The 22840-nt window shown below is 36.3% G+C and overlaps 5 protein-coding genes across 10 annotated transcripts; all 5 read right to left on the bottom strand.

Moving 5' to 3' along the window:
* Nucleotides 1-83: 83 nt before the first annotated feature.
* Nucleotides 84-22620, bottom strand: LOC103334096 (R3H domain protein). 4 transcript variants are annotated; one of them, XM_089053984.1, is made up of 7 exons: nucleotides 22230-22620; nucleotides 9756-9826; nucleotides 1525-1633; nucleotides 1240-1322; nucleotides 891-1049; nucleotides 606-707; nucleotides 84-400 (listed from the first exon to the last, which is right to left on the bottom strand). In XM_089053984.1, exons 1-7 carry the CDS (start codon nucleotides 22300-22302, stop codon nucleotides 320-322), a joined length of 678 nt encoding a protein of 225 aa, XP_088910110.1. In that variant the 5' UTR covers nucleotides 22303-22620; the 3' UTR covers nucleotides 84-319. The 4 variants fall into 4 exon arrangements, 3 of the variants coding, with proteins under 3 accessions (XP_088910110.1, XP_008235254.2, XP_016650927.2); XM_008237032.3 differs by lacking the exons at nucleotides 84-400; nucleotides 606-707; nucleotides 891-1049; ... (1 more) ...; nucleotides 1525-1633; nucleotides 9756-9826 and adding exons at nucleotides 19224-19628; nucleotides 19835-19936; nucleotides 20120-20278; ... (1 more) ...; nucleotides 20868-20976; nucleotides 21815-21885 and having other exon boundaries at nucleotides 22230-22548; XR_016127750.1 differs by lacking the exons at nucleotides 84-400; nucleotides 606-707; nucleotides 891-1049; ... (1 more) ...; nucleotides 1525-1633; nucleotides 9756-9826 and adding exons at nucleotides 19586-19628; nucleotides 19707-19936; nucleotides 20120-20278; ... (1 more) ...; nucleotides 20868-20976; nucleotides 21815-21885 and having other exon boundaries at nucleotides 22230-22554.
* On the bottom strand, nucleotides 5319-6964 carry LOC148916016 (uncharacterized). Its single transcript, XM_089053985.1, has 3 exons — nucleotides 6709-6964; nucleotides 6550-6625; nucleotides 5319-6465 (listed from the first exon to the last, which is right to left on the bottom strand). Exons 1-3 carry the CDS (start codon nucleotides 6730-6732, stop codon nucleotides 5909-5911), a joined length of 657 nt encoding a protein of 218 aa, XP_088910111.1. The 5' UTR covers nucleotides 6733-6964; the 3' UTR covers nucleotides 5319-5908.
* LOC103334095 (uncharacterized) lies at nucleotides 7118-9472 on the bottom strand. The gene is made up of 6 exons (XM_089053980.1): nucleotides 9171-9472; nucleotides 8876-9076; nucleotides 8146-8460; nucleotides 7824-7988; nucleotides 7406-7489; nucleotides 7118-7323 (listed from the first exon to the last, which is right to left on the bottom strand). The coding sequence occupies exons 1-6, from the start codon at nucleotides 9198-9200 to the stop codon at nucleotides 7216-7218; spliced, it is 903 nt and encodes a 300-aa protein (XP_088910106.1). The 5' UTR covers nucleotides 9201-9472; the 3' UTR covers nucleotides 7118-7215.
* On the bottom strand, nucleotides 14728-16031 carry LOC107881474 (uncharacterized). Of its 2 annotated transcripts, none has more exons than XM_016795295.2 (3): nucleotides 15895-16031; nucleotides 15736-15811; nucleotides 14728-15651 (listed from the first exon to the last, which is right to left on the bottom strand). In XM_016795295.2, exons 1-3 carry the CDS (start codon nucleotides 15916-15918, stop codon nucleotides 14930-14932), a joined length of 822 nt encoding a protein of 273 aa, XP_016650781.2. In that variant the 5' UTR covers nucleotides 15919-16031; the 3' UTR covers nucleotides 14728-14929. The 2 variants fall into 2 exon arrangements, with proteins under 2 accessions (XP_016650781.2, XP_016650782.2); XM_016795296.2 differs by having other exon boundaries at nucleotides 14728-15594.
* Nucleotides 16159-18899, bottom strand: LOC103334107 (uncharacterized). 2 transcript variants are annotated; one of them, XM_089053983.1, is made up of 7 exons: nucleotides 18624-18779; nucleotides 18325-18525; nucleotides 17484-17646; nucleotides 17332-17402; nucleotides 17010-17174; nucleotides 16592-16675; nucleotides 16284-16509 (listed from the first exon to the last, which is right to left on the bottom strand). In XM_089053983.1, the coding sequence occupies exons 1-7, from the start codon at nucleotides 18651-18653 to the stop codon at nucleotides 16402-16404; spliced, it is 822 nt and encodes a 273-aa protein (XP_088910109.1). In that variant the 5' UTR covers nucleotides 18654-18779; the 3' UTR covers nucleotides 16284-16401. The 2 variants fall into 2 exon arrangements, with proteins under 2 accessions (XP_088910108.1, XP_088910109.1); XM_089053982.1 differs by having other exon boundaries at nucleotides 16159-16509; nucleotides 17332-17646; nucleotides 18624-18899.
* Nucleotides 22621-22840: the final 220 nt, after the last annotated feature.

Here is a 22840-nt window from a genome sequence, read left to right as displayed (position 1 = left end):
CTTTCATTGGAGTAATGGGTTATGAGAGTAATTTCATTAACCCTTTATTTCCTTGCCAATAATAATTTCTGAAGAAAAACAAATTTGTAAATTATAATCACACGTCCTAAATTTACAATCAACTTCATTCGTTGACTGACGGATATAGTACAATTAGAAAATCTTTTCACGGAAAACAAACCTAGATAATTTGCAGGAGCTAGTAATCGGAGCAAAGTGACTTGATGATTTACATGATGCTGCTAACACACAAGGTTACTGACACCACAGCACGCCCAGCTTTTATTATACATTTTAAGTTAACCAAATGGAAATGGAATCACCATATTCCTTGCTTGGACATCTTCAAGAAATGGGATAGAGTGATATTTGGAAGTTCAATTGACACCAAGTTGTAGAACTGTTCAAAAACCAGTTTGTGCATATTAGATTACTTCCAAAAAAGCTTTGGTAAGAACTGAGTAACAATTTTACTACCTTCCAGTATCAGGTACTATTTCTTTTAGGTGGCGACTGATGTCATGCAAACTGAATAATCCCGATGTGCGATAATTTTAAACGCATAGCTCCATAATGCATCATGAATGGTAAGTGAGAAAATGTACCTCACAAACACCATGGAGCAACAATCGACGGAAGGGATCTTGAACCTGCAGGATGAGACCATCTCCATCTTCAGTCTCTCTCACAAAAGCCCTTATGCGCTCCTGAGAGGAAAAAAAAAATTTCTACTCAATTACAATAAAAGATTATGTTGGGTTACAATTTGATTTAAAGAAAGATGAACATGGAAACTTGCATGCCAAAGATGGTGAAGATGGAAATGTGATGCCAAAACCTGTCTATACCAATAAAGGAAACCAACAAACAACATAAAGAATTGCATTCACCTCATAGCACTCAATAAGCTCTGAAACAATGCTACGACGAAGTGCCTGTCTTGTTCGAGAATCAATCCTTCGCCATGCATTTATCACAGCCATTTTATCAGCATCAGCAGGACCCTTATTCATTGCACAGGGGCTTATTGAGGAACCAATGATATTAGCCTGTCAAAACGAAATAAAGGCTAGAGTCTGGGCATGCAACCGGGGTAACATCTAAAAATGAACCATACCCACATACACTGATACACATACTGATTGATAAATCAATAATTTCATAGCATCTTAAATCACCGGATTGCAAGGAATTAAAAGATTGAAACAAGTTTTCAGTGAATGAGAGTGGCCGAAGGACCTGTTTGTCCATGTCTATATTCCTAAATGTGTCCCACTCTCGTACATTAGTTTTGCAAAACGGTGACAGCGGTACATCATCACCTGTACATTCAAACCAAACCCAATGTTGATATGAGATTTTCTAAACAGCAATAACCATAAATAGACCACTGCAGAGTAAATGCGGGTGAGTTCAATAATCACAGAAACTTTCCACAATATATGGTACAAATAGAAGTACTAATGGGTGAGCAATGCATCAAGCAGTTATATCAAGAGATGTTTCTTTTAGCCAAATGAGTACCCCAAGGTGGTGGAGCAAACAAGCCTCTAATTTCTTCTGCATTTAGACGAGGAACAAGTTCCATCAAAAGACGATCGTTTATCCATCTTCGAGACCGTCGGTTGCTTACCTGCCAAAGCAAAAAAAGTTATAACATGAATCGAATACAGAAAATAATTTCTCATTTTAGTAGAAGACTAGTCACTCTTCAAGCTCATACTTTTTTGGAAGGATTAATGCAATCTATTGTGACAAAATAAATGATCGTACCAAAATCCTAATGATGAACTGTAACTATAAATGAAACATAATATATACTTCATTTTCGATCTAATTGTGTTGCAAAGATAACTTTTTTTTATAGATGAAAGAAAAGAAAAAGATTAACAAAGTCAGAGCATATCATTGTGTTGACCGCAGAAAGTGAAAGTCAACAGATGTAACCTTCTGGATATTGTGAGTGAGTAACGAGTTGTAAAAGGATCAAAGAGGTTCTAGTACAATTGACCTTGAACATCATAAGAATTACAGCATTCATAGGGCTAAGGTGGACTGGGACAAGGCATTGCAATTTGTACCAGACCTTTTGCCAGCAGCAATCTATCTGAAAACACTTGAAAGCTTTCGTACGCACCAAATTCACCCTCTTATAGATGCTATTTCAAGTTTTAACATATGTTATTAACCAAGTTTGATGCAATGTTGGGCGGATGATAAGGTACCTGTTTTCATAGCTGAAATTGCACCTGAAAATCTTCGAGGAAGACTAACTGCTATAAACCATGTAAACATGAAATCAGAAATGCAATCCTTGAAGCTAACTGCCAACAATCTTTATACCTATATGGCTTTTGATTTGATCATATAACTAACTTTGCCTTTTGCTTATTTTATAGTTAATGATAGTTACCGGAGTGTCTGTCTCCTTCATCATTGGGGTAGTAGTAAGCTGGAAGGCTTTAGCAATAATCGGTGAATTTCTCAGACAACTTGTGTTTTTAATTAGAATATCCACGTGAGGAAAGTTCCTAACTCTGCTGGGCTGAGCGCTTGGTGTGAAGTCCAGAAATGCTTCACAGTCAAAACATCAAACACTTGCTCGACAACACGATCGAAAATTCAAAACCATACCAAAACAAGGCAAAAAAAGAGAGAACATTTATTGCAATTAGTAGTTACCGAAGGAATTGGGGCTGTTGATCAGTGACAGAGGAGGTGGGTGCAGAGGAGAGCTTGATTCTTCGGAGCTGTTGAGCAATTGTGGCGGCGGGGGAAATGTATAGCCGTGCGGCCATACTCTTGAAATATATATTTTCATTTCAGGCGTATAGCCGCTCGGCGATTCTATTTAAATACATTTTTTTTATTTCCCGAGTATAGCCGGACGGCTATTATAGTTAAATAAAAAAATGATTTAAATCGTGAAGCCGAGCGGCTATATTCTGTAAATATAATTTTTAATTTCAGGAGTATAGCCGTACGGTTAGACTATAAATACAATTTTTTTTTATTTCAGGCGTATAGCCGTACGGCTAGACTCTAGTGTAGTTTTTTTTTTTTAAGGTGTATAGCCGATCGGCTATACTATTTAAAATATTTTTTAATTAAAGGAGTATGGCGGCCCGGCTGTATTATTTAAAATATATTTTTTATTTAAGGAGTATAGCCGACCGGCTATACGATTTTAAATATTTTTTTAATTAAAGGAGTATGGCCGCTCGGCTTGGCGCTATAAATATATATTTTTATGTCTAGAGTATAGCCGCTCGGCTACACTGTTTTATTTTTACTACATTCGTATAGCCGTGCGGCTGTACACTAAGCGAAACGCACATCTCAAGTACATCCTAAGAATTCTAGCCAAACTGGAATACTTATTATAGTAAATTTGGCTTACACCCTTTAAATTCAATTTGCCATACCTAAAACCCTTCACTTTTTGTTCATATAAATAATACAATTTGTATAAGTAAAAACCCATGACTAGGATCCAACTCAGCAAGTTACCTAATTAAGCATAAAATCTGATTTATTATACTTTTCAGATTCCAAAAATACCCCCAACTAAGCCATTATTGCATTTTGTATATTAATGTAGGAATCAATATGGAAACAGTTTTTAATTGGATTGTACATAATGACAGATGTTGAATTTGGAAATATCTCCAAATGGTTGTAATAGATGTAGGAATTAATTTTGGAACATTTTAAAAACAATTAACAATAAATTCAAATTTGGGTAATTGGTTTGTTTAATAAAATGTTTATGTTATTTTCTTTTTATGAATTATACATGACTAATAATCCACTTTATAATTGTTTATGAATAAAACTGTACATACTAATTATGTTGAAAAAATAATGTACCTATTTGTTTTATGAAAAATATAATTTACCTAGTATGAAAAGTGTACATAATTATCTATTCCAATATACCTACATTAATTTTAATGTACTTACAATTAGGATTTAGGTATTATATGTCATCCAATGTACCTACCATTTGAATAATATACCTACTACGAATAAAGTACCTATTATTTATCTAAATAATGTACCTATTTTCTACTATAAATAATATAGCCTTTTTTCTCTGAATAAAGTACCTATTTGTTTTATCAAACGTAATTTTTTTAAATGAACCTATTTTCTCTCTCCAAATAACTTACCAATTTTTTTCCTTTGATAATGTACCTATCTTTCCTCTTCAAATAATGTACCTATATTTTATATAAATTATTGTGTACCTATTTTTAATTATGAAAAATATACGCAATTACAAAGTAACTGACTTTTTTTTTTTTGGGTAAATAATATACCTATATTTTATATGTATATATTTATATTATATTTGTCATAGGTACATTATTGGATATGTAATTTACAGATTTTTTTTTTGTTTGCAATTTTAGGGGGCGAGATGTGAGAAGGAATGACAACTAAAAGAAATGGGGTGATTGATATGCTATTAATAGGGAGTATATTAATTACAATTATGGCAGTTAATGAAATGCTTGAAATAAATTATAAATAAAATATGAAGTTTAGTGGCAACGATGTAAAAACATAGAAATACTACGACCTCTTATATCCTACTGGTCATTTAAATTTGAATTTGGGTTTTCAACGTAGTTATATAGATAGATGAGTTTGTGTCTAGGGGATATCAGTTGTATGGGCTTATATTGGAGTCTCTACTTATTATGATGATTTTATCGTTTTAATTTGAGTTATGTTTTTATATTTTCACAGGTTGTTTGTGATCTTAGAACTCTGAGTTCTATATGTTAACTACGATACAGTTGCATAGTAATCTCTTCTCCCCTTTGTAACCCAAAAAACGAGGTACTGGTATATTTTTCTCTCTTCTTCCAAATTGCAATGTTGATTTGAAAAAAGAGTCAAGTTGATTTCTTCTTGTAAGCTCTTTTTGTGCTCTGTTTCTTTTGTGGATGGTGGGGCCAACCCTAGGTCTTCCATTGTGGTCGGAGGGCATCAGATGGAGGATAGTTTTCTCCAGTTTGATCTTGAATCCATGAGGTTGGGGTTTACCTCAACACTTTTGACCCAAGGAACCAAATGTGCCAACTTCAATTTTACTAATTCCAACAAAAATATTGTGCACTTGATTAGTATAATAATTAATCTTAGCCATAATATTATCTCAAATTTCAATCGCGATATGCCATATTATTATGTTAGTAATTATTAGAATGAATGAAGATTTCAGATAAATGAAATATTGTCACATCATTTGAAATTTGAGATTTTATTTTAATTTCTCAAGCATTACTCATTTTGGATTAAGCAATTAGTGAAACAAAATGCAAATATCATTGTTAATTCAGATAAAGAGAAAGGAAATTACAAAAGTTGTCACTCTAGTAGCTAGCTAACTAGTCTTATAGCAGAAACAACTTGATTAGTATTTTATTGTAGAAGTTCAATAGCTAATGAGAAGCATATATAGAAAAATCGATCAGTCATGGAAATTGGCAATGGAGATCTTGGGGATGATCACAAGATGGTGCATTTGCTTGCGATCACATCCTCACATCCGACCGCCGCATGTTTGACGGTCACGGCGGGCTCACGGAAGTTTGGAATCAAATATGTGTGTGAACCAATATTATTGCCTGCAGCTGCCGTCGGTACCCCATCAGAAGTATGAACATATTGAAATTCAAAGTTATGGTTGCTACCACCGTCAGAAGTACTCGTGGAACTGCTTCCTTCACCACCTTGATGATCTCCATGGTTGCTTGTGCAACAAGTTTTGTTTTAGTAAATTTAGGTTTTAGCCATAAAAAAAACTTTCACTTTTGGAAAAAACCAAAGCTTTTTCAAAAAAGACAGAAAAACCTCTCAACTTTTAAATCAAAGACATGCAAATGTAAATGATTTCTTAGGAAATCCAAAAATAAATAAGGGCAATTTTGTCCATTTTGGCTTCTTTTAAAAAATTTCTCTCTCCTTTTGCTTTTTCCAAAGTCTCTCTTTTGTTTTTGGGCATTGCCGTATTTGCAGAGGGCCCAATATTATTAACATTGTTGCAGCTTCCTCCAACATGAGGCCCATCATCCTTGACTATATGAATCTGTTGATCCTGACCATCCATTTTGTGGTCATTGAAGAAGGTAAGCTTGATTCTTCTGTTGACCCCAGACTGGGTAAGTTCCAGCCTCCTTAGCTTGTGGAAGTTAGGCAATTTTTGGAGCTCTGCCATTTGAGCCCATCTTATAATCTCAAGCCCCTCTTGTGCTCCTCCATAACCATTGCCTGCTGCTGCTACATCGGAAATGTGGCTTCTGCTGGCATTGTGTTGCATGCCATTGTGCAGATGGGATTGTGGCAGAGTATCCTCACACACAAGCCCAACTGCCTCTTTGAACACTTGCTTGTCTGCTGTAGATTCAACTGTTAGTCTTCCTGATTCCGCATCGAACTTAACAGAATAGGTTCCTAGGGGAAAAATTAAAAAGATAAATGAATTTTAATTCTGATATATGAACTAAAAAATATATTTAAAAAAAAGGAAGTTTGTACCCTGAAATTTTGACAGAAATCTCCTCAGCTTCTCTTGACACTTGGGGCATTCTACGTTTATTTTCGTAATGTCTGGCTGCAATGATATATAGATAGTTGAAGGAGACTAAGGGTAATAATGGAAACAAGTTACAAGAGCTACATGAATGCGAAAAGTACCTGAGAACAGTGAGCATGGGCCATTGAAATTAGCCCTGGAATTAGGAATGGTAGATATCTCAGATGTGTTGCAGTTTGATTTGAAGGTATGAGAGAAAGAAAGGTATTTAAACATGCAAACGTATCCTGTGTCTTAAATTGGGTGTAATTTCTTGATTGAGTGTATTAATTAATGATTTTCAAACACGCAGACTGCTTTTAAGTTGAAGGCAAATATTTGAACACATGTTTTGCAGAATCTCAAAAATTCACGTGGACAAGATATTTGCATAAAGAGGGAAGGATTTGAATCCCCTCAAATGGCTAAAATCCAGTCAGAAGATTAGTTTGCTTTGAATTACCATATTTAACCTTTCAAGATGCCAAGATGGAGAATACAGAATGCATAGTTCACAATAATCAAAACAAATAGCTCGAATATTAATATTTATTCAAATGTAATGGGGGGTTTTGTTTTGTCTTCCACCAATTGAGTCATTTACTTCAAATTTTTGTACTTGGCAAACTTCAAACTAAGACAGTTCCTTCCATGACAGTAACAGCTTTCCCTCGCAGCAGCACCCTTTGATTCTGCTCATCTAGATGCATGCTTACTGCTCCGCCTCGACGGGATGCCTGAAAGTAAACTATAATGTATCAAACATACAAGGAGAACAAGTAAAGCTATGATAAGATCAGAGAGAGAGGGAGAGAGTACCGCATATGCAAAAACATCAGACTTTCCCAGTTTTTTGCACCAGTATGATGCTAAGGCACAATGTGCGCTCCCACAAACAGGATCCTGAAAGATATAAACAAGTAACACTAACACCATTCAGCCTTGTATCAATTTTAGTTCATAAGTCGGATATATTCCAGTTATTCCTTGAGTTCAGTATAACTGAAAACTGACATAAACCAAACAGCAAAATACACACGAAAAGGTTCCAAGCAGGTTATTCAAATGGTTTAAATCCACTTTAGCAGAAAAAGAAAAAGGAGGTGGGATTATAAATCCAAATACATAATCTTAACATTTAGCATAGCAAAGCTAAAAGAAATATGCAACAAACTTGGGTTCCCAATATCAGGCACTTGAAAGAAACTTGATCAGAAAATAAATTAAAGCTGCTTACTTCATCAATCCCATATTTAGGGCAGAAGAATCTACTGTAAAAATCATATTCAGACTCTGGAGGAGCAATCCCTGTTACGATCACTCCCCTAGACCCTGGACATCTTTGGATTGCATCAAACTTTGGCTGTAAATCTGCAACAGCTTTTGCTGATGGAAGCACAACCTGAAAATTGAAACAAGTCCTCATTTAAGAGTACATCTAGAATCCATAGATAAGCCAAATAAATAAAGGCATAATCCATCAAAAACAAAAAGTAAGAAGCTTATATCGATGGTAAGCATAATATATAGAGATTTTCTGCAAGGGTTGCAGGATTTACAAGTAGATCGTCGGTGACATGTGTCTTCCTTATATCAATCATAGAAGCACCATCCAAGGCCTCGGAGATCAATGAAACCTCACTAGAGTTGAATTCGTAAGATGGGGCAGCAGGAAAATTCAGTTCAATGAAATAGGACTTTTGTGCTTCACCATGTTGAATATTATTTGCACCATTGGCTGTCTTAACATCTGGAACCTTTTTAGCTGTTAGGATTCCAGATAATGTAGCAAACTCAATAAAGTTGGAATTTATCAAACCAGACTCAAAGAGAGTGTATGCGGCCGCTAATGTTGCATGACCACAAAGCTCAACCTGCAAAAGGGTATCAATTTTCCAAGCTTGATTTACTTTTCTAAGTAGTGCCTAGTATGCATACTCTACTTTATGCATCAGTGACAAAATCAAGACATCAAATTATCAAATACCAGTTAAGCACATCAAATCCAGGGAAACTGGAGTTAAACAAGTTTACTTTTTTAAATAAACCCATACACTAAAAGGCTAAAAGGAACCATCTTTTTTACTGAATTCATGATTGTTAAAGATTTTGACACACTCAAATCTTTTCCCTGAATTTCACACTTCAATTCAACCTTGTTATTAAGAACTAAAAACAAACAAAACTATAAAAATCGATCCTTTTTTTTTTAATGAACAGGGGGTATAAAGATCTATCCTTTTGATTTTGTGAAATCAAACACTAATTGAACAGAAGGTGAGCTAAGACCTCATTGGAAGGCGTGAACCATCTGAGACCAAACCTAGGAGCTGAAGTAGGCGTGGAATCGGTGACCCGAGTCAGATAACAAGTCTCGGATAGTTTGAACTCGGAGGCCACGGCCTGCAACCACTGGTCGTCTTTATCTTCTTCTAACAAGCAAACCGCTGCTGGGTTTCCCTTGAAAGCTGATTCAGTGAAGGCATCCACCTACACACACACAACACAACCATTTCAGCACTCAAATTCTTAACAATCTGCTTGAGCGCAACGCATTACATACAGAAGAGAGAGATTTGAGTACCACGGAGTATTTCACTGGTTTCTTCGCCATGGAATATTGAAATTTGATTATGCAGCAGAATACAGCAGAAGCAAAGAGAGTCACTCAACTCAACGTCGCGGTCAGCCGGCGGCTGGTCTAAATGTCAGTGTATGTTTTTTCCGTTTCGAGTAGGGTTCACTTGATTTCCCGACCGCCTAACCATCACCTACTTTGACTGTGGGGCCAGAACATATCCTGTTCTTTTCCCCTTGCCCAAGCCTTAAGCGTTTATGGGACCAGAAGCACTTCTGAACTTTTTGTAAGTGTGTCATAAAGTGTTTTTTTCCTACAAAATCACTCGTTCTAATAATAGTGTTGCTATTTTCATTTTTAATCTTTCCTGTTTTAGTCTGCCGAAAATACTGCATTTCTTTTTTGATTTTATAATACTTTCATTGGGCAAAAAAATACAACAGATTTGCAATTGACTTAACAATAACACTAACTGTTGATCTAAATTGAGTCGGAACAAGTGACGTCAAAACTGTAAGTCCGTTTTTCAAATCAATTTTTATTATACAACAATCACAATCCTTTCTAAATCAAAACAAATCACAATGGTACCGTTCCAGCCAAGCTCTCAAGAAACTCAATCTTCTTCTCAATTGACATGCCACGAGATTTGACACTCTCTCCTGCCCAAAAATACCACTTTTAAATGGAGAAATTCTAGCAGTAACAGGGGCATCACAAATAGAGTTGCAAATTCAAAAAAGACTAACAGTAAACTTGACAGAAGACATCAGTACATAGAGGTTATAAGATGTAACCTTCTGGATATTGTAAGTGAATTGTAAAACGATCAAAGAGGTTATAATACAATTGACCTTGAACATCATAAGAATTACGGCATTCATAGGGCTAAGGTGGACTGGGACAAGGCATTGCAATTTGTACCAGACCTTTTGCCAGCAGCAATCTATCTGAAAACACTTGAAAGCTTTCGTACGCACCAAATTCACCCTTCTATAGATGCTATTTCAAGTTTTAACATATGTTATTAACCAAGTTTGATGCAATGTTGGGCGGATGATAAGGTACCTGTTTTCATAGCTGAAATTGCACCTGAAAATCTTCGAGGAAGACTAACTGCCATAAACCAGGTAAGCATGTAATCAGAAATGCAATCCTTGAAGCTAACTGGCAACAATCTTTATACCTATTGGCTTTTGATTTGATCATAACTGTAGAAAAGAGATACTTTTTCATATATGCAATTCACAGGTACTGGCCTTATATACATGCATAGGAGGTAGCTAAATGGTTTACAACGGTAGTGTAGTAATTACAATACAATAAAGCTATGATTAAGATACAATAAAAATGTAACGGAAATACTCCTTGAATAGGTATAACTATGATTGAATGTCATGATGGTGGTGGTAACTCCCTAACAATAACTAACTTTGCCTTTTGCTTATTTTATAGTTAATGATCGTTACCGGAGTGTGTCTGTCTCCTTCATCATTGGAGTAGTAGTAAGTTGGGGGGCTTTAGCAACAATCGGTGAATTTCTTAGACAACCTGTGTTTTTAATTAGAATGTCCACGTGAGGAAAGTACCTAACTCTGCTGGGCTGAGCACTTGGTGAGAAGTCCAGAAATCCTTCACAGTCAAAACATCAGACACTTGGTCGACAACACAATCCAAAATTCAAAACCATACCAAAACAAGGCAAAAAAAGAGAGAAAATTTATTGCAATAGTAGTTACCAAAGCTGTTGAGCAGCGACAGAGGAGAGCTTGATTTTTCGGAGCTGTTGAGCTCTGGAGGTGGCCGTGATGTATAGCCGAGCGGCTATACTCTTTAAATATATATATTTTTTAATTTCAAGAGTATAGCCTTTCGGCTATACTATTTAAATACATTTTTTTTATTTCAAGAGTATAGCCGCCAATTTAAAAATTATATTTATATAGTATAGCCGATCGGCCATACTATTATTTAAATAGTATAGCCGCACGGCTATAAGCTATAAATATAATTTTTTATTTCAGGCGTATATCCGATCGGCTAGACTATATATATATACACACACATGTAATCAGCAATGCAATCCTTGAAGCTAACTGGCAACAATCTCTATACCTATATTTGATTATAACTAACTTTACCTTTTGCTTATTATATAGTTAATGATCGTTACGTCTCCTTCATAATTGGGGTAGCAGTCGGTAGGAGGGCTTTAGCAATAATGGGTGAATTTCTAAGACTACCTGTGCTTTTAATTAGAATACCCTATGATCTCCAATACAGTGGCGGAGGCTCATCTATGTGCTGATTGCAGGAATTGTTCCCTGCGCTGTGATCATTTTCGGTCTCTTTTTCATTCCTGAGTCTCCAAGATGGTTGGTAAGAAAGTACTTCTCCTTTTCTTTCTCTGTTTATCTGATGGTAACATTCAAGAAAATGAAGACATAGATTATGACTCATCATCGGTGCAGGCAAAGACAGGACGCCAGAGAGATTTTGAAGTTGCACTGCAGAAACTTTGTGGCAAAGATGCTGACGTTCTCACGAAGCAGCAGAAATCCAGGTTCTTATCTTCAACTCCTTAACTCATTTCCTAACCCACATTGATAATCTGATAGAGCATTTCAAAGATCATATACATAAAGGCATGTCATTTACTACCTTGACAGGAATATATAGACCTGCTCCCTCAAGCCAAATTGCTGGATTTGTTTCAAAGGAGATACTTCCGCTCAGTCATTGTCACAACTTCTCTCTATACTAGTTATTCGTACAGTCATTTTTATCTCTCTTTCACTTTGAGTTAAACTTTCCTTATCAGATTGCAGTTGGGTTGATGGTCTGTTAACAATTGGGGGGAATCAATGGTGTCTGTTTCTATGTCAGCAATATTTTTGAGCTAGCAGGTATAAAACCATACTAACTGAAAGAACAGCTTGACCATTTGACACTAATAGTCTCTAATCTATGTTTCTACTATCTACAACTTCAGTGTATCTGTCTCTATCTCTTTCATCTTCCTGTCAGCAAACTGAATCACTCACTTAAAACAGACTTGCTATACAATTGAAAGCTAACTACTCTATTATTTGAACTATCTCAGGCTTTTCTCCCAGACTTTGAACTATAACCTATGCTATTCTTCAGGTTCTAAATTCCTACTGTGACAGCTCTTCGAATCTGGTAAACATTCCGCATAATACTATTGCTGGATTTTCTTTTAAATGCTAAAGAACAACTAACGTTTTTTTTCTTTTCCCCCTCTCTCTTCTGTACATCTGTGTGCAGTATTCAATGTTTGGCTCCATTTTGACATTTGGTGCAATGATAGGTGCTATCACAATTGGCCCCATCACAGATTTTCTTGGTCGAAAAGGGGTATGATTTGAGAAACTATGTTGAATTTATAGGGCACGTAGGACACACCTTAATTGTGTTCATTGATATATTCACTATCTAACAGTATCTAAACTGTAAACTTGTATGCAGGCCTTGAGAATGTCCTGTGTTTTTTGTGTTGCAGGTTGGCTTGCTATTTACTTTTCCAAGGTCCGTATTAACTGTGCTTTTACCTACTAAGCAAATACTCTCCTCCTATATGTAACCTTATTCATGTCTCTGGACATTGGGAGACTGGCAACAGGGTACGGTAGCGGAGCCTTTTCATACATCGTGAGTTATTACCCTCCTCTATAATTTGAGTATTTTTTGAGACCAAAATATAGTAGAAGTACCTTATAGATTCTATTTCAAGTTTTAACATATGTTATTAAACAAGTTTGAAGCAATATTGGGTGGATGATAAGGTACCTGTTTTCATAGCTGAAATTGCACCTGAAAATCTTCGAGGAAGACTAACTGCTATAAACCAGGTAAACATGTAATCAGAAATGCAATCCTTGAAGCTAACTGCCAACAATCTTTATACCTAATTGGCTTTTGATTTGATCATATAACTAACTTTGCCTTTTGCTTATTTTATAGTTAATGATAGTTACCGGAGTGTCTGTCTCCTTCATCATTGGGGTAGTAGTAAGCTGGAAGGCTTTAGCAATAATCGGTGACTTTCTCAGACAACTTGTGTTTTTAATTAGAATATCCACGTGAGGAAAGTTCCTAACTCTGCTGGGCTGAGCGCTTGGTGTGAAGTCCAGAAATGCTTCACAGTCAAAACATCAGACACTTGCTCGACAACACGATCGAAAATTCAAAACCATACCAAAACAAGGCAAAAAAAGAGAGAACATTTATTGCAATTAGTAGTTACCGAAGGAATTGGGGCTGTTGATCAGTGACAGAGGAGGTGGGTGCAGAGGAGAGCTTGATTCTTCGGAGCTGTTGAGCAATTGTGGCGGCGGGGGGAATGTATAGCCGTGCGGCTATACTCTTGAAATATATATTTTTATTTCAGGCGTATAGCCGCTCGGCGATTCTATTTAAATACATTTTTTTTATTTCCCGAGTATAGCCGGACGGCTATTATAGTTAAATAAAAAAATGATTTAAATCTTAAAGCCGAGCGGCTATATTCTGTAAATATAATTTTAAATTTCAGGAGTATAGCCGTACGGTTAGACTATAATACAATTTTTTTTATTTCAGGCGTATAGCCGCGCGGGCATACTAATTATAATTTTTTATTTCAGGCGTATAGCCGACGGGCTATACTATGTAAATATAATTTTTTATTTCAGGAGTATAGCCGTACGGCGAAACTCTATTGTAGTTTTTTTGTTTAAGGTGTATAGCCGATCGGCTATACTATTTAAAATATTTTTTAATTAAAGGAGTATGGCCGCGCGTCTATACACTTTAAATATATTTTTTTATTTCAGCCGTATAGCCGCCGGGCTGTATTATTTAAAATATATTTTTTATTTAAGGAGTACACTAAGCGAAACCCACATCTCAAGTACATCCTAAGAATTCTAGCCAAACTGGGATACTTATTATGACGATTTTATCGTTTTAATTTGAGTTATGTTTTTATATTTTCACAGGTTGTTTGTGATCTTAGAACTCTGAGTTCTATATGTTAACTACGATACAGTTGCATAGTAATGTCTTCTCCCCTTTGTAACCCAAAAAACGAGGTACTGGTATATTTTTCTCTCTTCTTCCAAATTGCAATGTTGATTTGAAAAAAGAGTCAAGTTGATTTCTTCTTGTAAGCTCTTTTTGTGCTCTGTTTCTTTTGTGGATGGTGGGGCCAACCCTAGGTCTTCCATTGTGGTCGGAGGGCATCAGATGGAGGATAGTTTTCTCCAGTTTGATCTTGAATCCATGAGGTTGGGGTTTACCTCAACACTTTTGACCCAAGGAACCAAATGTGCCAACTTCAATTTTACTAATTACAACAAAAATATTGTGCACTTGATTAGTATAATAATTAATGTTAGCCATAATATTATCTCAAATTTCAATCGCGATATGCCATATTATTATGTTAGTAATTATTAGAATGAATGAAGATTTCAGATAAATGAAATATTGTCACATCATTTGAAATTTGAGATTTTATTTTAATTTCTCGAGCATTACTCATTTTGGATTAAGCAATTAGTGAAACAAAATGCAAATATCATTGTTAATTCAGATAAAGAGAAAGGAAATTACAAAAGTTGTCACTCTAGTAGCTAGCTAACTAGTCTTATAGCAGAAACAACTTGATTGGTATTTTATTGTAGAAGTTCAATAGCTAATGAGAAGCATATATAGAAAAATCGATCAGTCATGGAAATTGGCAATGGAGATCTTGGGGATGATCACAATATGGTGCATTTGCTTGCGATCACATCCTCACATCCGACCGCCGCATGTTTGACGGTCACGGCGGGCTCACGGAAGTTTGGAATCAAATATGTGTGTGAACCAATATTATTGCCCGCAGCTGCCGTCGGTACCCCATCAGAAGTATGAACATATTGAAATTCAAAGTTATGGTTGCTACCACCGTCAGAAGTACTCGTGGAACTGCTTCCTTCACCACCTTGATGATCTCCATGGTTGCTTGTGCAACAAGTTTTGTTTTTGGGCATTGCCGTATTTGCAGAGGGCCCAATATTATTAACATTGCTGCAGCTTCCTCCAACATGAGGCCCATCATCCTTGACTATATGAATCTGTTGATCCTGACCATCCATTTTGTGGTCATTGAAGAAGGTAAGCTTGATTCTTCTGTTGACCCCAGACTGGGTAAGTTCCAGCCTCCTTAGCTTGTGGAAGTTAGGCAATTTTTGGAGCTCTGCCATTTGAGCCCATCTTATAATCTCAAGCCCCTCTTGTGCTCCTCCATAACCATTGCCTGCTGCTGCTACATCGGAAATGTGGCTTCTGCTGGCATTGTGTTGCATGCCATTGTGCAGATGGGGTTGTGGCAGAGTATCCTCACACACAAGCCCAACTGCCTCTTTGAACACTTGCTTGTCTGCTGTAGATTCAACTGTTAGTCTTCCTGATTCCGCATCGAACTTAACAGAATAGGTTCCTAGGGGAAAAATTAAAAAGATAAATGAATTTTAATTCTGATATATGAACTAAAAAATATATTTAAAAAAAAAGAAGTTTGTACCCTGAAATTTTGACAGAAATCTCCTCAGCTTCTCTTGACACTTGTGGCATTCTACGTTTATTTTTGTAATGTCTGGCTGCAATGATATATAGATAGTTGAAGGAGACTAAGGGTAATAATGGAAACAAATTACAAGAGCTAAATGAATGAGAAAAATACCTGAGAACAGTGAGCATGGGCCATTGAAATTAGCCCTGGAGTTAGGAATGGTAGATATCTCCGATGTGTTGCAGTTTGATTTGAAGGTATGAGAGAAAGAAGGGTATTTAAACATGCAAACGTATCCTGTGTCTTAAATTGGGTGTAATTTCTTGATTGAGTGCATTAATTAATGATTTTCAAACATGCAGACAGCTTTTAAGTTGAAGGCAAATATTTGAACACATGTTTTGCAGAATCTCAAAAATTCACGTGGACAAGATATTTGCATAAAGAGGGAAGGATTTGAATCCCCTCAAATGGCTAAAATCCAGTCAGAAGATTTGTTTGCTTTGAATTACCATATTTAACCTTTCAAGATGCCAAGATGGAGAATACAGAATGCATAGTTCACAATAATCAAAACAAATAGCTCGAATATTAATATTTATTCAAATGTAATGGGGGGTTTTGTTTTGTCTTCCACCAATTGAGTCATTTACTTCAAATTTTTGTACTTGGCAAACTTCAAACTAAGACAGTTCCTTCCATGACAGTAACAGCTTTCCCTCGCAGCAGCACCCTTTGATTCTGCTCATCTAGACGCATGCTTACTGCTCCGCCTCGACGGGATGCCTGAAAGTAAACTATAATGTATCAAACATACAAGGAGAACAAGTAAAGCTATGATAAGATCAGAGAGAGAGGGAGAGAGTACCGCATATGCAAAAACATCAGACTTTCCCAGTTTTTTGCACCAGTATGATGCTAAGGCACAATGTGCGCTCCCACAAACAGGATCCTGAAAGATATAAACAAGTAACACTAACACCATTCAGCCTTGTATCAATTTTAGTTCATAAGTCGGATATATTCCAGTTATTCTTTGAGTTCAGTATAACTGAAAACTGACACAAACCAAACAGCAAAATACACACGAAAAGGTTCCAAGCAGGTTATTCAAATGGTTTAAATCCACTTTAGCAGAAAAAGAAAAAGGAGGTGGGATTATAAATCCAAATACATAATCTTCACATTTAGCATAGCAAAGCTAAAAGAAATATGCAACAAACTTGGGTTCCCAATATCAGGCACTTGAAAGAAACTTGATCAGAAAATAAATTAAAGCTGCTTACTTCATCAATCCCATATTTAGGGCAGAAGAATCTACTGTAAAAATCATATTCAGACTCTGGAGGAGCAATCCCTGTTACGATCACTCCCCTAGACCCTGGACATCTTTGGATTGCATCAAACTTTGGCTGTAAATCTGCAACAGTTTTTGCTGATGGAAGCACAACCTGAAAATTGAAACAAGTCCTCATTTAAGAGTACATCTAGAATCCATAGATAAGCCAAATATATAAAGGCATAATCCATCAAAAACAAAAAGTAAGAAGCTTATATCGATGGTAAGCATAATATATAGAGATTTTCTGCAAGGGTTGCAGGATTTACAAGTAGATCGTCGGTGACATGTGTCTTCCTTATGTCAACCATAGAAGCACCATCCAAGGCCTCGGAGATCACTGAAACCTCACTAGAGTTGAATTCATAAGATGGGGCGGCAGGAAAATTCAGTTCAATGAAATAGGAGTTTTGTGCTTCACCATTTTGAATATTATTTGAACCATTGGCTTTCTTAACATCTGGAACCTTTTTAGCTGTTAGGATTCCAGATAATGTAGCAAACTCAATAAAGTTGGAATTTATTAAACCAGACTTAAAGAGAGTGTATGCAGCCGCTAATGTTGCATGACCACAAAGCTCAACCTGCAAAAGGGCATCAATTTTTCAAGCTTGATTTACTTTTCTAAGATATCAAATTTGCTAATAGTAGTGCCTGGTATGCATACTCTACTTTATGCATCAGTGACAAAATCAAGGCATCAAATTATCAAATACCAGTTAAACACATCAAATCCGGGGAAACTGGAGTTTAAAAAGTTTACTTTTTTAAATAAACCCATACATTAAAGGGGTTTCACTAAAACACCCAAAATGGAGGCTGAAATTATAAAAAAACCCAACACCCAAAACCCATCATTACACACACTCAAAACCCATTTATAAACACGCCCAAAAAATATACAATTGTTGATTTTGGGGTTGAGTTTGGGTGTGTTTCTATGTTTAAATAGTGTTAGGATTTTTTTATAAATACATGTCTAAGATTGGGTTTATTTATAAATTTGTATACATTAAAAGCCTAAAAGGAACCATCGTTTTTACTGAATTCATGGCCGTTGAAGATTTTGATACACTCAAAATCTTTTCCCTCAATTTCACACTTCAATTCAACTTTGTTATGAAGAACACCAACAAAACTATAAAGATCGATCCTTTTTCTTTTCTTTTTTTATAATTTTTTTTAATGAACTGGGGGCATAAAGATATATCCTTTTGATTTTGTGAAATCAAACACTAATTGAACAGAGCGTAAGCTAAGACCTCATTGGAAGGCGTGAACCATCTGAGACCAAACCTAGGAGCTGAAGTAGGTGTAGAATCGGTGACCCGACTCAGATAACAAGTCACGGATAGATTGAACTCGGAGGCCACGGCCTGTAACCACTGGTCGTCTCTATCTTCTTCTAATAAGCAAACCGCTGCTGGGTTTCCCTTGAAAGCTGATTCAGTGAAGGCATCCACCTGCACACACACACAACACATCCATTTTTCAACACTCAAATTCTTAACAATCTGCTTGAGCGCAACGCATTACATACAGAAGAGAGAGATTTGAGTACCACGGAGTATTTCACTGGTTTCTTCGCCATGGAAGATTGAAATTTGATTATGCAGCAGAATACAGCAGAAGCAAAGAGAGTCACTCAACTCAACAACATCGCGGTCCGCCGGCGCTGGTCCAAATGCCACAGTGTCTTTTTTCATTTTGGTTTCGAGTGGGGTGTCCACTGATTTCCCGACCACCTAACCATCACCTGCTATGATCGTGGGGCCAGAACATATCCTGTTCTTTGCCCCTTGCCCAAGCCTAAACATAATTTATCAAACATAATGTGTCATCATGTTTGAGAGAGTCGGTGTGGTTTGTGACTGTTTCTCTTCTAGCAAGAAATTTTCGTAAGAAATTCAAAAGCATTGAGAGTACTTCTTCTACAGAAAGCATTCATGAGTGCTTCTAAACTTTTTTTTATCAAACACTGTTAGAAGCATCCTAAATTGTTTTTTTTTTTTTAAAATCAAATCCACTCGTTCGTTCTAATAAATTTTTAATCTTTCCTGCCGAAAATAGTGCATTTCTTTTTTGATTTTATAATACTCTCATTGGAGTAATGGGTTATGAGAGTACTTTCATTAACCCTTTCTTTCTTTGCCAATAATAATTTCTGAAGAAAAAGAAATTTGTAAAGTATAATCACGTCCTAAATTTACAATCATCTTCATTCGTTGACTGACGGATACAGTACATTTTGAAAATCTTTTCACGGAAAACAAACCTAGATAATTTACAGGAGCTAATAATCAGGCCAAAGTGACTTGATAATTTACATGATGCGGCTAACAAACCAGGTTACTGACACCACAGCACGCCCAGCTTTTATTATACATTTTAAGTTAACCAAATGGAAATGAAATCACCACATTCCTTGCTTGGACATCTTCAAGAAATGGGATAGAGTGATATTTGGAAGTTCAATTGAACGCCCCTTTTTCTTTGTTATCTTTGTCACCTTAATTGCCTCCCCATTCTCTGATTCAGTAACCGTCACCGACACCAAGTTGTAGAACTGTTCAAAAACCAGTTTGTGCATATTAGATTTACTTCCAAGAAAGCTTTGATAAGAATTGAGTAACAATTTTACTACCTTCTAGTATCAGGTACTATTTCTTTTAGGTGGCGACTGATGCCATGCAAACCGCGTAATCCCGATGTGCAATAATTTTAAATGCATAGCTCCATAATGCATCATGAATGATAAGTGAGAAAATGTACCTCACAAACACCATGGAGCAACAATCGACGGAAAGGATCTTGAACCTGCAGGATGAGACCATCTCCATCTTCAGTCTCTCTCACAAAAGCCCTTATGCGCTCCTGAGAGGAAAAAGAAATTTTCTACTCAATGACAACAAAAGATCATGTTGGGTTACAATTTGATTTAAAGAAAGATGAACATGGAAACATGCATGCCAAAGATGGTGAAGATGGAAATGTGATGCCAAAACCTGTCTATACCAATAAAGGAAACCAACAAACAACATAAAGAATTGCATTCACCTCATAGCACTCAATAAGCTCTGAAACAACACTACGACGAAGTGCCTGTCTTGTTCGAGAATCAATCCTTCGCCATGCATTTAACACAGCCATTTTATCAGCATCAACAGGACCCTTATTCTTTGCACAGGGGCTTATTGAGGAACCAATGATATTAGCCTGTCAAAACGAAATAAAGGCTAGAGTCAGGGCATGCAACCAGGTAACATCTAAAAATGAACCATACCCACACACTCAGATGCACATACTGATTGATAAATCAATAATTTCAGAAGGGCAAACAATCAGCTACCTTAATGGTTTCAAGACAATTTAAATGCAACTCTAAAGGTTGGTCCTTCATATGGCTACTCAAATAAATGAATTTAATTCTAGTAATAACTTCATAGCATCTTAAATCACCGGATTGCAAGGAATTAAAAGATTGAAACAAGTTTTCAGTGAATGAGAGTGGCCGAAGGACCTGTTTGTCCATGTCTATATTCCTAAATGTGTCCCACTCTCGTACATTAGTCATGCAAAACGGTGACAGCGGTACATCATCACCTGTACATTCAAACCAAACCCAATGTTGATATGAGATTTTCTAAACAGCAATAACCATAAATAGACCACTGCAGAGTAAATGCGGGTGAGTTCAATAATCACAGAAACTTTCAACAATATATGGTAAAAATAGAAGTACTAATGGGTGAGCAATGCATCAAGCAGTTATATCAAGAGATGTTTCTTTTAGCCAAATGAGTACCCCAAGGTGGTGGAGCAAACAAGCCTCTAATTTCTTCTGCATTTAGACGAGGAACAAGTTCCATCAAAAGACGATCGTTTATCCATCTTCGAGACCGTCGGTTACTTACCTGCCAAAGCAAAAAAAGTCATAACATGAATCAAATACAGAAAATAATTTATCATTTTAGTAGAAGAATAGTCACTCTTCAAGCTCATACTTTTTTGGAAGGATTAATGCAATCTATTGTGACAAAATAAATGATCGTACCAAAATCCTAATGATGAACTGTAACTATAAATGAAACATAATATTTCCAACTTGTCCGATCATACAATCTTTTTCAGCTCACTAGAGCTAATTTATAATAATTATTGGAATTTCACTAGATCTTTTACATTGGAAACACAAAATTTCCATTGATAGAGAAACACAACAAACTTGACACATATTCACCAAAACGAGCATATCTGCAATTAATATGCCAATTTGCCAACTTGTTCTAGCTCCACCAAATAGTACAAGTCTTTTATGTAACTAAAATAACCATTTTGGTTATTCAATTAGCATAAAGCTTATTAAAGCTGTATGCTACTGTTAGTGGTAATTTGCTATTTGAATAACCATTGCGGAGAGACACCAAATGCTAAAATGTAGTTTCAATTAAGTAAAAAGAGTATGGATACCCCTTTAAATCATAAAATATATCAATTAGGTTCACTAGTTCTATCTTATCCATGAAATTCATATACAAAGAGAAAGCAAGATTCAATATTACCATGTGAGTAAAGTTCATAAAATAGGCCAAAAAACACAACAGATTTGCAATTGACTTAACAATAACACTAACTGTTGATCTAAATTGAGTCGGAACAGGTGACGTCAAAACTATAAGTCCGTTTTTCAAATCAATTTTTATTATACAACAATCACAATCCTTTCTAAATCAAAGCAAATCACAATGGTACCGTTCCAGCCAAGCTCTCAAGAAACTCAATCTTCTTCTCAATTGACATGCCACGAGATTTGACACTCTCTCCTGCCCAAAAATACCACTTTTAAATGGAGAATTTCTAGCAGTAACAGGGGCATCACAAATAGATTTACAAATTAAAAAAGGACTAACAGTAAACTTGACAGAAGACATCAGTACATGATCTGGGTCATTTATTCAAAATAAACATAAAACGCAGAGAATAGAATCAAAATCCCATCAATACCCAAAATCCACAGACGGTGTTTCACTCCATACAAATCACCAAAAAGTCCAAGTCTGCAACTTTACAAGACTTTATTCTATATCATGAGCTATAAATCCATTGCATAAAAAAGAAGAGAGAAAGAGAGAGAGAGAGAGAGAGAGAGAGAGAGAGAGAGAGGTACCATTTCGAGGTTCCAGGAGAGGAGAGGAGAGGAAAAGGCCGTCTTCTCTGTTAAGAATGTCAGGAGTCGCCATGATTGATTGGATGCAGAGCGGATCTAAAGCCTGTGGCTTTGAATCTTCTACTTCTTCTTCTTCTTCTTCTTCTTCTTCTGGGTTCGTGGGTGTTTTCTGCGCTGATGGATTTTGAGGAACAGAGATGAGAGAGAGCAAGGCCGAAACTTTTTTGTGAAAGGCAACGACAAACGAGGGGCAACCCAACCAAACAAGGCCTTAGAAATACGGAAGAGAGGGAGAGACGACAGTAGAATATACTCATGTATCAACGTTTGATGCCAGACGGAAAACCATTTTACTTGGTCTTGTGAGTTTGGGAACGTGGACACGTGGCACAAGACCCAATCAACCATGTGGTTCGAAGAAGGACGGACGAGTAATCCTAGTAGCTCATATCATATGTATGGTGTTGGTTGGTTAGAGTTTTGGTTCATTTGGGTTCTGGACCTCTGGCCTGCGGTGGCTTAGTTGGTTGGTTAGAGTTTTGGCCTGCTGCTATGCTCTGATGGTTCCCCTTGTTTTGCTGCCTAGTTTTCTGCTTAGCCCCATCATCTCT

This window comes from Prunus mume, linkage group LG6 (genome assembly GCF_029339155.1).
Source record: "Prunus mume cultivar Tortuosa linkage group LG6, ASM2933915v1, whole genome shotgun sequence".
Lineage (NCBI taxonomy): Eukaryota > Viridiplantae > Streptophyta > Magnoliopsida > Rosales > Rosaceae > Prunus > Prunus mume.
This window is presented reverse-complemented; position numbering and strand designations above follow the sequence as displayed.